The sequence below is a fragment of the Pimephales promelas genome, chromosome 19 (assembly GCF_988280905.1).
Source record: "Pimephales promelas chromosome 19, fPimPro1.hap1.1, whole genome shotgun sequence".
Taxonomy (NCBI): Eukaryota; Metazoa; Chordata; class Actinopteri; order Cypriniformes; family Leuciscidae; genus Pimephales; species Pimephales promelas.
Window position 1 is genome coordinate 2,184,885 of NC_142787.1, and position 13,446 is coordinate 2,198,330.

Genomic DNA, 13,446 nt, shown 5'->3' on the forward strand with positions numbered 1-13,446 from the left:
ATGATGGATAGATGCACTTTTATGATGGGCAGATGCACTTTTATCATGGATAGATGCCCTTTTATGATGGATAGATGCCCTTTTATGATGGACAGATGCACTTTTATCATGGATAGATGCCCTTTTATGATGGATAGATGCCCTTTTATGATGGACAGATGCACTTTTATGATGGGCAGATGCACTTTTATGATGGATCGATGCCCTTTTATGATGGACAGATGCACTTTTATCATGGATAGATGCACTTTTATGATGGACAGATGCACTTTTATGATGGATAGATGCACTTTTATGATGGGCAGATGCACTTTTATCATGGATAGATGCCCTTTTATGATGGATAGATGCACTTTTATGATGGGCAGATGCACTTTTATGATGGATAGATGCACTTTTATCATGGACAGATGCACTTTTATGATGGATAGATGCACTTTTATGATGGATAGATGCACTTTTATGATGGACAGATGCACTTTTATCATGGACAGATGCACTTTTATGATGGATAGATGCACTTTTATGATGGGCAGATGCACTTTATGATGGATAGATGCACTTTTATGATGGGCAGATGCACTTTTATCATGGATAGATGCACTTTTATGATGGATAGATGCACTTTTATGATGGATAGATGCACTTTTATCATGGACAGATGCACTTTTATGATGGATAGATGCACTTTTATCATGGACAGATGCACTTTTATGATGGATAGATGCACTTTTATGATGGATAGATGCACTTTTATGATGGACAGATGCACTTTTATCATGGATAGATGCACTTTTATGATGGATAGATGCACTTTTATGATGGGCAGATGCACTTTTATGATGGATAGATGCACTTTTATCATGGACAGATGCACTTTTATGATGGACAGATGCACTTTTATCATGGACAGATGCACTTTAATGATGGATAGATGCACTTTAATGATGGATAGATGCACTTTTATGATGGGCAGATGCACTTTTATGATGGGCAGATGCACTTTTATGATGTACAGATGCACTTTTATGATGGATAGATGCACTTTTATGATGGACAGATGCACTTTTATGATGGACAGATGCACTTTTATGATGGATAGATGCACTTTAATGATGGATAGATGCACTTTTATGATGTACATTATGGACCCATTATAAAGCTTGGAAGAGCCAGGACATATAAATGATATTTTAATAGAACTCTGCTTGTCTTCGTCTGAAAGAAGAATGTCATATACACCTAGGATGGCTTCAGGGTGATTAAATCATGGGCTAATTTAAATTTGTGGGTGAACTATCCCTTTCATCAGGACTAACCTCTCTCTCCTTCTCCTTCAGCTCGCCCTCCGTCTCCTTCACTTTATTAACGAACATCTGCCTCATCTCCTCTTCCTTCCTTTGCAGATCTCCCAGAAACTCCTTCCGTTTGGCTTCATACGTCTCCTGTAGACTGCGGAAAAGATTTTGCTTTGAACTGGCTGATTTTATATGGTAACATATATAACCTGATTTTCCTTTTCATAAAGATTTGCATGCATATTTGAACTTAAAATCCACATGAAACTGCATTCACAAGCAGTGTGAGCAGCAAAATCGATTTAATCATTAACACACAAAGCCTTTTCTGAAAAACGTCAGCGAGCATCAGGATGAAAACACAGAATACTGCAGTGCGCTCATATTAAACAGAAGGTCTTCGTCCGTTGGTGTGGATGCTAACATAGTTATCGTTATATTTATATTTACAGATTTTGTTCTTTTACTGGCATTATGTTTCATCAACTGCGCTACTTGTTAAAGAGGGAACAGTAGCCCAAAACAAGCCCAAGTGTCCACAACATAGAATTAATTTTAATGTCACAGCCAACAGGAAACCATTTTTTCACAAGTAGCATGAAGACATTATTTCTGCTGAACATGTAAAACTGATGGTTGATAAAACCAGGACTGTATATTAATTAACCCTTTGACGTAGGGATGCACCGGCACCGATTTTGGCCGATACCGATAAATCTAAATCTATTTTTGAGAGCCTGATTACAAAAACAAAAGTCTCACCATTAACGCCATGTCCCAAACACACAATTATAATGTTCTCGATGCAGAACATCGAGTTTATATCTTGCAGTTCAGATTTTTCTTCTCAGAATTATGAGATACACAAAATGACCCTTTTCACTCTTTTATTCAGGTAGACTCCACCCACAACACACATCATCACACAAGTGATCTATAAAGTTAAGTTAATTCATCTCCCAGTTCACCAGACGCTTACTTTTTTCATGTATTTCGGGAGAAATGGATGTATTTACATGTTGTAAATCCGAATCAAGCCCACAAAAGTGAAGCCAAAACGTCTCGATCGCCCCCCTGTGACCGGTCCTAGTATAGGTCATAACCCCCGTCTCCCCATGTTATTCAACGGGACGTGAGACCACTAAACGATTAAAATACACTTCACATATCCTTTCTCCAAAGATAGTTTCTGTCATTTTCTGTAGTTTATATCACGCTGATGTCATTTCAAATGTTTGATTTTAAAATAAGTTTGTATTTACTTAGTTATTTGATGCTTTAAACACATGGCTGTGACATCATGATTGACAGCTGTGATTGACAGGTTGTCTCTGAGATCTTTTTTTCATAATGTTGACTATGTGGTAGTAGTTGTATTTACCTTATTTTAACGAGGTACTGCAATCAGCGGACATCATTGGAGACAAAGGCCACTTAAGAAATGTGCGGGGCGTGTGCTTGCAAAAGATTCAGCGAGAGTGACGGCGCGGCCTTGATTTCGCGGCTTTACTTCCTGCTCACGACTGCGCATGTCTGGTCCCGAACACGCAAAGTGCGGAGACTCAAGTCCCAAGATGTCAGCGCCATATCGGGACACTGGCGGCTTCAGTTCTCTCCGATGGAAAAGAGCGGAGGAGTGTCATCCATCTTTTTTACAGTCTATGGTAGGCGCGCGGTATGCACGCTCATAATGGAAGAGACGCGGTCGTTTTTTCCAAGCGCGTCCGCGCCGCATCGAGATAAAAACATCTCAACTTCTCAGAATGCCGCAAGCGCACCATAAGCGCACAGTAGGTCACATGACAAGAACCAACCGGCGCGCAACCGCCCTAGCGCTTTGGAAAAAGGAGAATGCGGCGCACCCAGCGTTTTCTACACGTTTTTAGGCGTTATATGTGAATCCGACCTTAAATTAAGGGTGTGGTCACTTGAGTGACAGGTGGATTTCCGCTGATGTCAATAATAATCAGTGTGTCTGTTAACGCCATGTCATCTCAGCTAATCCGCCTCTTTGCCCATTTTGGTTCATCCGGGAGTGACGCGATACCAACTGGTCTCCGCCCACTTTGGGCTTCAAAACCGCTCTTCAGAAACACCACACTCAAATTTCTGTACAGTGTGCGGTTGAGAGCTAGCAGGGGGTGTGTGAGGGGGTCCTCACCTGAAGGGCTGGCTGTCCGGGTCGGTGTCTTTGAAGCCCATCTCCTCCAGTTTACAGCGCCTGTAGAGCTCGTAGTGTCTGGCGTGAGTCTGTTCTCGCAGATCCTCCATGTTCACTCTGATCAACATCTCCCGTAGCTTCACAAAATCACAGTGACTCTCATTCTCCACTGAAACACACACACACACACACGGTCAGCACAGTATCAACGGTCACCAATGAAGGGACGAGCACTTGAAAGTCCACTTGATCTTCTCTCCAGGGTCATGGCCAGGGAGTAAACTTTGAAAGGCAGAGCCTTATAAACTTATAATTTTATGTAGCCGATATGACTTGTTGCACTTTACTGTAGTTTGCTATTTAGAAGTGATTCCAATTATATTTTAAAGCTACACTGTGTAACTCTTTTAGTTTAATCTTAGCTAAAAACACTTAGTTCTTTCAAAAATATATGTGCTCATTAATGTATATTTACTTCGTTCAAGTAATAAAGTATTCTCGTGAGTGTATAATATGCCATTGGAAACACATACGGGTAAGGGGTACTAACGTTGATCGCCATGTTGCCCCGCCATCTTGAAAGTACATTAGCCAAAGAGGGACCCGTTAATTCAAGCTTCGCCTTTCGCATTTACGTTTGAGTTAACACTCATGGACGAGGTCGAACTAGAAGCCATGTTAATCTTGGACTACACTGGCCACCGTAGGAGTTAGAACGAAATGGGAATTGAGAGGAACAGAAACTAATTCACTGGATGGTCATACACCTTTTCACCACTAGATGGGGGTAAAAATCACACAGAAAGCATCAATGCGTATCAGAAGTGTCTCAGCTGGAGGAAATAGTACATTATTTATCGGCACCATTTTTCACCATCAGGCCGATAATGATAACATTATAAATAAACACATATCAGCCAATACCGATATGGTGGCCGATATGTTGCATCTCTAGTCTGAATTAGTTGAGCAAGTAGTCAAATGGCTGAGAATTGAAAAAAGTGTTAAATGATTTGTATTTGTCTACTGAAAAACCCTACGAGACGTGCCAAAGCCAAGTGCTGTTCTAAGTGAAGAGCTCTACGCCGAGCGTCTCTTTCATGGAGGACGAGCAATTAAACACACACGGATACAGCTAACGACCTGACCTTATCAGTGGCAGAGCTCTCTCGCTCACATCTGAGACAACAGCGTAATTAGCTTCCGTCGAGAGTGGCATTTATCGCCGCTTTGATTGATGGGATTGTTTTCAGATGAAAGGCATTGTAAACCCCCCCCCCCCCCCCCCCGAACTGAACAGCAGGGTTCAAATGAAAGAGTCCGACACACTCCAGCCCCTCGAGCGTGAGACTCTCCAGAGACAGAGTAACATCAACTGAAACAGCCACACTGCAACAATCTTATTTCTTACTAGCACTGTCAAAACGGCTGAAAAACTACATTAGAATTTCTTTTTTAAATATTAGCAAATTTCAATAGGCATTACTTAATGTTAAAAGGGAAAAAAATACTGTTTCTCTCCTATGTCCACAAGAGGGCGCAAGCAAGTGTATAAGCAAATATAAACCAAATCAAGCATTGCATCTTTTCTTGAAATGACATTCATTTTTTAAAGTGCATTCACTTGTGAAACAATTGTTCTTAAATGAAATATAATTTCCTTAACGCGCTTTAGTGTAAATTAGGTTGGCGCATAAAACCGTGTTTGTGCATCAGTAACTTAAAATACACTTCAACACACACACTTAAAATAATTATATGTTGGCTTTAATTAATTATTTTTTTATGTCAACAGGTTTCACATAACTGGATTACGTTAAACAAACATAATTTGTTCATGTAACTTCAACATAATTTTAAATTTCCCAGTTTAAGTAGTCTCAACGTGAATTTTTAAAGGCTTCCTGACATGATTCAAAGGCATTTTATTACATTCGTTCATCCATTTATATTTCATTTGATTCAGTGACGTTTAATTAAATTGATAGACTTTGACTAGCTATTTGCTAGCAGAAGCACATATTAGCATCTTGAATGCTAAGATTTACATGCTCCTTAATTCAAAGCAATTGAAAATATTGAAATCAGTCGACAGTCAAACAAAATGCTCCACTCTTCTCCACAATGGTAACTCACTGTAATTTAAATGGTTTAATAATTACAATGTAATTTAACATTAAACACTATTACACACTATCAAGTCTTCTCCTTTTCTAAATTTCTAAAAATAACATAAAATAACATTAAACATTTATTCTCTCTTAATTCAACCATATGCAAAGCATGCTGGGAACTAAAAGCGCTGACGAGTTTCAGTTAATGCAACACAAATCAATCATGTAATCCAACACAAACGGATTAAGTAAACTTAGGTTGTTCGTAGATTTAAGTAGATTGAACACAATAAAATTAAGCTCGGGCAAAATGGCAGTCGGCTCGCACTATACTGCCACCCTCTGGATGCACATATTTTTTTACTTAACATAAATGGTTTGTGTTTAGACAACACATTAGGATTTTGTACTGTTAAGTTGAGACAATTACATAGACCTTAATAGAAAAATCATTAAAAGTCAAAAAACACAATTATTATAAGTAAACTATATATATATATAACTATAACTATATATACATACATATATATATACATATATATATATATATATATATATATATAAAACTATATATATATATTATGCATAAGTGCACAACCTTCCTAGACGCTCATCTCGATCTGAGCACTTTTAGTTGATGATGTTTCCAGCTAAGGAAAACACTCGCTCAGCTCTGACCGATGAGCAGGTTTGGTCAAGTATGTCGTGGCACTAACTGAGGATTTCATCAGCAGGAAGCCTTTTCCCAACACAATCTAACTCTTTATACTGGACAAAAAATGCGAATGCAAAATGTATTTTTTATATATATGATGAATTTTCGAAATTCAGATTTTTATTTGACAGCCCTTTTTCTTACCTTGAACGACTCCCCACGGGTATTGCCTGGCCCTCACGGTCTTATTGCCCACCTTCACCTCCTCGACACTGCCCACCACAGCAAAGGGGAGATGGGCCTAGAATAAAGACAATTAAAGGTTACGTGACCTACTAATACTCAATCTGATTTCCTTCACATCTGTGCAATAATATGCACTTTCCCACGGAAATATACATTCACATCTGTATTCAAATTCAAATTGCACACGCGCCTTTCTGTGGTTTATGTCTATGAGAAGCAAAGACTCACGTTCATAGAGGAATTGATTTCTGTGACGGCTTCATCATCTGTGGGAAACTGGTAGATCTGAACCCCATTGCTAACCAGCTCGCTCATGATCTTTATCTTGAACTTGTGTAGCTCGCTCTTGGAAATGGTGTCAGCTTTAGCGATAATAGGGATGATGTTCACCTAAAAGAAAACAAAAACATTTCACAACATGCCTATGTTCTAGTTCCACATTGTAGTTCGATATAGATCTTGTGTTAAATAAGATGCCAGTAATAAATCAGGCTACTTATCATAAAATAAGCAAACAAGACTCAATCGTGGCTTTCTGTGACAAACTGAGAAACTTAGCAGAATGCTGAAAGTGCAGAAAATTCTCCGTATAAAACAGAAGTAGATATTAACTGGGGCTGTCAGTGTCCAAATGTTAAAATTTTAAGCCATCTCATGAATATATTTGTCTCAGAGCGGTAACATTAAACTGCCCCAATAGTGTAGTGTAGTAATAAAGCTGTTTGTGAATGCAAAAGGTCTGCAAAGTTTCAGAGATAAATGGAGTTCGTGTCTTCCAAAAGAAAGAAGTGATTTCGAACTGTCTGAAACCGAGTCGTCAGGAATTCCCATCTCATTTCCTGTTTGAATCTACATGTTTGTAATAAATTTGCATAAAGCCAGCCTGTGGTCCTCATTGGCCACCCTCAAATACTGTTGTTGTATCTGAAACTGGAAGCGTTTGGCTCTGGGCCATCTGACCAATCAGAGCAGAGTAGACCAATCACAACAGACTGGGCCACCTGACCAATCAGAGCTGAGTAGACCAATCACAAAAGACTGGGCCATCTGACCAATCAGAGCAGAGTAGACCAATCACAACAGACTGGGTCATCTGACCAATCAGAGCTGAGTAGACCAATGACAACAGACTGGGCCATCTGACCAATCAGAGCTGAGTAGACCAATCACAACAGACTGGGTCATCTGACCAATCAGAGCAGAGTAGACCAATGACAACAGACTGGGCCATCTGACCAATCAGAGCAGAGTAGACCAATCACAACAGACTGGGTCACCTGACCAATCAGAGCAGAGTAGACCAATCACAACAGACTGGACCATCTGACCAATCAGAGCTGAGTAGACCAATCACAACAGACTGGGTCATCTGACCAATCAGAGCAGAGTAGACCAATCACAACAGACTGGGTAACCTGACCAATCAGAGCAGAGTAGACCAATGACAACAGACTGGGCCATCTGACCAATCAGAGCTGAGTAGACCAATCACAACAGACTGGGCCATCTGACCAATCAGAGCAGAGTAGACCAATCACAACAGACTGGGTCATCTGACCAATCAGAGCAGAGTAGACCAATCACAACAGACTGGGTCATCTGACCAATCAGAGCAGAGTAGACCAATCAGAACAGACTGGGTCACCTGACCTGATCTAATGGCAGGCAGAGAAACAAGCGTGTCTGCCCAGGTTTAGCATGTATTTGTTGTCACGGGTCCCTGAGGCCACATCATTATGAACCATCTGTGTCTCTCCTACAAACACAAACCCCCAGAGTCTCCTCTCGTTCACGCCATTATTCTCTGATGAAATGACGAATCGATTGGCTCTTTTTCCACTGGCAGGAAGAGAGAAGCCCTGCCCACTGTCCTACATTTACACATTATCAATGATCAATACACTCATCACTAATGACATTCCCTACAAACTCAAAGTGAGCACACACAAGATGGTCATTCATGCTTTTGGCAGCAAAAGAAATTTGAATGTAATGTCATGTCAAGGTTTGAACTTAACACTCGCCAAATGTGTGTATAAATGGACTGTCAGATCGCTCGCCAGTTCGGACTGTTACTTGCTATATTTACTCACTTTGCTGGAAGTTCATGCGAGACAAATCTGCACAGATTTACACAAATACTCTTGAGTCATGATATATTAAACACAGCGTATTGCAGAAACTGCTTATATCTGGCTTACTTTAACACACACACGTCACGTGTTACTCGCAACAAACAACGGCACGCTTGTTCATCTGCAATTGAAGTAATAGCAAAGATTGAATGGCATTTGTTTTACAGAAAACACTGTAATATTTCAACATCCATGTTCTGTGTGCTGTATTGGTCTGTCCAACTAAAACACATTTTGGTGAAAAGGACGAGGAAGGAGGAGATGCTGGATGACAGGATTTTGTTTGAATAAGAAATTAATGTATGAAATCCAAATCTTATAATATCCTAATTTTACAAGAAAGCCGTGACGTAGTTAATCTGGTTAGCCAAATTGGCCGGAGAGTGAAAAAGTTCATTTCAAACCCTGTTCATGTCATACACAACTTCTACATTTGAAAACACAAGTAATAACAGTAATGTTTTCCTCTCACACCTGTTTTGTAGCCCTGTCCACTTGAATGATATATTAATATTGATGATATTGATGATTGTAACTTTGGCTTTTGCAATATTCAGCTTTTGAAAGAGTCTTACACATTTTGATATTGTAAGCACTGGCTGAAAACAATACACACTTGGAGCGAATCTTGTGTAAAATAAATAAATATACATACCACAATATATATATATATATATATATAAACCCAGTCTGTTGTGATACAAGTTGTCACATATAAATTGCTAATATAATAATATCCTTATTTTATAACGAGTCATCAGGTTGCAACCTAGCGGTTAGCACACATGCGTTTGCAGTGAGGTGTAATCTTCTCCTGCAGAACACTAGCTAGTGAACCGCAGTGACGGGACCCTACCTTGCTGTCCAGCTTCTTCATCGTGACTAAATCCAGGGACTTGAGCGAGTGTCCCGTCGGGGAAATGAAGTAGAGGCAGATGTGAATCCTGGTGTCGTGGTAGTTGAAGAGAGAGCGCTTTATTTTCAGCTCTTCCTGCAGGTAGTTTTCAAACTGTGTGTCGATATAATCCACAATCGGTTTATAGCTGAGAGAAACAGACACGGTGCAACAAATCAGAATCACAACACACACACACACACACACACTTAACATCAATAACATTTGAAAGAGTTTGATACGCGTGTTATCTTTTCTCAAACAGCGAGACACTTTGTGTGAGAGCTGTGTAGAGACTGGCCTGGATCATGTTTACATGACCTCGTCTCTTGACTTCTCAGGCATTTTTCCCAGCATGCACCGCTCGTAAGCTTTCAGAGCCTACGCTCTCTTGTTCTGGAGGCATTTTTCCCAAAAGATGCAATGTCTGGCACCCGTAAGCCTGTCTATCTTTACACCCAACGTGCTGAGGGTTAGAGGGCGTATTCTAACAGTGTGTCGGCCAGTGAAAGGAGATGCTTTTTCAGTTGTTTTGTTCATCATTTATTATAAATGAGGTTTGCAACCTGATAACATTTGGGACATTTTGTTATCAAATAGAGGACTTCTGGTTTCTTTAGCATGTTGCTGTTTGAGCACGAAAAAGCTCTGCAAAGTTCAGCTCCAGCCGCCAATCAGAGCACAGTGTGGTTTTCAGAAGGAGGGGCTTCATAGAGGCAGGAAGTAAACAGAGCGTTACTGACAGACTGGGAAGAGAGGAGCCGCAGCAATGGAGAGTAATGAGTTTGAGCTGTCACTCGATGTTGCTTTGGAGTTTTTGATAAACATATCTCATTTACAATAAAGAATAAAATGTCTTTAAACGTTAAACAAAAGTTGGATGCAGTCAACATTATAACACAGGCTTACTTTTCAAGTTTGTGCAACAATATCAAATAGTTCGCACAACAATATGGGATTTGTGCCTCAACGCTTTAAGAAAATGAATGAGTCCAAACTGTGCCGTAATGATGGAAAGTGCCAGACATCCACATACATTTCTGATCCCTTTCCATAGACAAGAGTGTTCAATGGAGAGTTTTCAGCATGTGGGTGTTAAAATATGAACAAACTGCTTTGCATTAACAGGCTAGTGAGTTTATCTATCAGACTCCTTGTGGTATGTTTTAGAGCCCGACCGATAAAGGATTTTGAAGGCCGATACCGATACAAATATTTTTTTGTTTTTAAAACCCGATATTCCGATATATCTGCCGATATTTATTTAGTTTTTTTCAGAAACGCGCAACAAAACATTAACAGATTTCCCTAACATTAGTTATTTGTAGTTATTTATGAGTTTTTACTAAAATAATATGCTAATGCATTTTAAAAAGAAACTTGTTTCTTTCACTGTCACAACAGAAAAGACTGATGACAGTGGCATTAGCTAGCTTTGTGGTTAGCTAGCCATAATTTAGCAATGGATTGCGTCATACTGCAAATTGTAAAACATACATTTTCAATATAACAGGCCGAGGAGAGATGATGCGTCTCATTGCTATAACTGTCACACGCTATTAAAGAAATACTTCAGTCACATTGTCAAAAGTTAAAAGGACAGTCAGTCAACTACACTGTAACAACATAACGTAACTATTGCTAGCTAATTCCGCTTCACTCTCGGCTTATATAACAGCAGAAAAATTTTGTCATGCTAATTTGAGTTGAGAGAACTGAGGGATGTTCTTTTAATTGTTATTCAATTTCAATGTATGTTTTGTGACCAACTCAACGAGTGTTGCCAACGGGAACGGTGTAGAGTGCCCTCTGGTGGACAAACTATACAACTCCAACACTCATGACATGGCTCTTTTACATCCGTTTTTATTTTATTTTTGACAAATTCATTTATCGGCCATTATAACTGGCGATACCGATAGATTGGAAAATGCCTAATATCGGCCTGCCGATATATCGGTCTGGCTCTAGTATGTTTTGAGTATATCGGTTTCTCAGTGCGACTGACGTTGGTGTAAACAGTACAGGGCATTTTTGTATTTTACTTTACCTTTCGTCTTTGTTGATCTGATCCCCAAAGCCCACCGTGTCGACGATGGTCAGTTTCAGGTGGACGTTGCTCTCCTGCAAGTCGTACGTTCTGGGCCGCAGGTAAACGCCGTTTTGGTAATGGCTGGCCTCCTCGTTTTCAAACATGGTGTTAAAAAGGGTGTTCATTAATGTAGACTTGCCGATGCCCGTCTCTCCTAATGATAAGAGAATGACTGATTAGCATTTCCACCACAAGATCATACTATCCCAGCATTGAGCTAGTGAACATTTCAAGAGTCGCTTACCCACACAGAGGATGTTGAAGCAGAAACCCTGAGTCACTGATTTACTGACCAGCTGATCAGGCAAACTGTCAAAGCCGACATGACCGCCAAGGTTGAGGTTACGCTTTTCTTCATTCTGTGAAGGAATCAGACAAATTTGACCCATAAGGCTCACGTAAAAGCCAATCTTTTGCCTCTCTAGTAATTCGTATTGCCAAATATATCGGTTATCGGCTTTGAAATATAAAGATTTATCGTTATCGGACTAAATTTTCATAACGGTGCATCCCTAATATTGATTTAAAACAATAACTCTGTAGGGAACAATGGACAATCAAAGGTAGATGGGAACTCAGCCGCTGAAAAACCCTTCTGTATGGTGACATGCATATAATGAAATAAAGAAAAAAGGTCTCACTATTCCAATAGTCCACTATAGACGGTCTACTAACTATAAGTAACTTTGCAAGTACATGTCAACTGTCAGTCATTAGATTATTAATTAGGGATGCACCGATATGAACATTTTGGCCGATACGATAACCGATAATTCTTTATATTTGAAAGCCGATAACCGATATATCGGCCGATAAATCTAAATCCAAATTTTATATAATTTTTGAAAGCCTGATTGCAAAAACAAAAGTGTCACAATTAAAATCCGTCCCCTAACACAATTATAATGTTCTCATTATAATTTCATGTAGCCGATATGATAGCACATTTTGCACTTAACTATATTTTAAGATCAATCATGTTGAATTTGCGCATCTGAAGTGTCTCAGGTCTCATGTGTTGAAGGAAATAATTCATTATTTATCAGCTTTAATATATCAGCCAAATTTTATAATCGGGCCGATAACAATAACATAAAAATTAGCAAATATCGGCCGATATCGATATGGTGGCCGATATATCGTGTACCCCTATTATTAATAGACTGTCTGCTTAATATCTAATAACTCTTTATTGTGATTCTCCTCAACAGACTATAAGTTACTTTGCAAATACATGTCAACCTATTCTGCTGATCGAACCCTAGCAGTCTACTCTAGTGAGAGGTAGTTGACATGTAGTTGTGATGTGGCCCTAAAAAATAAAGTGTAACCAGAAAAAAATGTGGGGACTTCTATGGATCATTTACAGATTGGATTGGATTTTGAAAGAAGTGGGGTTAATGTGAATAAAACGATGAGAGAGAGTTAAACATTAAAGCGTATTATCTCAAAAAAATAAAATGCATGCATATAGAGAAGAGATGGGTGATGTTGTATATCACGTCAGCTTAAAACAAAGTACCATTCCAGACAATCATTCAAAGCCTTCCCAAAAAAGTCTGTAATTCAGAGCCAGACAAATCTAAAAATCCCACTAAAACTCAGTCCTGAAATCAATGCGCTCCTCCCTCGTCTCTGGCTCCGTCTTTTCCCCCAATGCAGGCAGATATTTGGTGGATGATGTCACTGAGAGTGCTACTGAGGGAAGCAGCAATTCACACACACACACGCCGAGCACAAAAGGAATTCTAGCTGAAAAACCAGTACCGACTCCATACCACCCAGTGTCATTTCATCCCAGAGGCACTGAAGGGGAGATCCAACATTAGGAGGTGAAGAAGGGGAAATGG

At 39.6% G+C, this 13,446-nt stretch overlaps 1 protein-coding gene across 3 annotated transcripts in view; it reads right to left on the reverse strand.

Moving 5' to 3' along the window:
- septin8a (septin 8a) overlaps nt 1-13,446 on the reverse strand; it is a 231,581-nt gene that overhangs the window by 210,640 nt on the left and 7,495 nt on the right. For all 3 annotated transcript variants that reach the window (XM_089123623.1, XM_089123621.1, XM_089123622.1), the window contains exons 2-8: nt 11,841-11,955; nt 11,555-11,750; nt 9,466-9,652; nt 6,703-6,864; nt 6,433-6,529; nt 3,460-3,628; nt 1,320-1,452 (exon numbers count right to left, since the gene is read on the reverse strand). In XM_089123623.1, the coding sequence (XP_088979749.1) occupies nt 1,320-1,452; nt 3,460-3,628; nt 6,433-6,529; nt 6,703-6,864; nt 9,466-9,652; nt 11,555-11,750; nt 11,841-11,955 (1,059 nt within the window). The remainder of the gene's footprint in view (nt 1-1,319; nt 1,453-3,459; nt 3,629-6,432; nt 6,530-6,702; nt 6,865-9,465; nt 9,653-11,554; nt 11,751-11,840; nt 11,956-13,446) is intronic.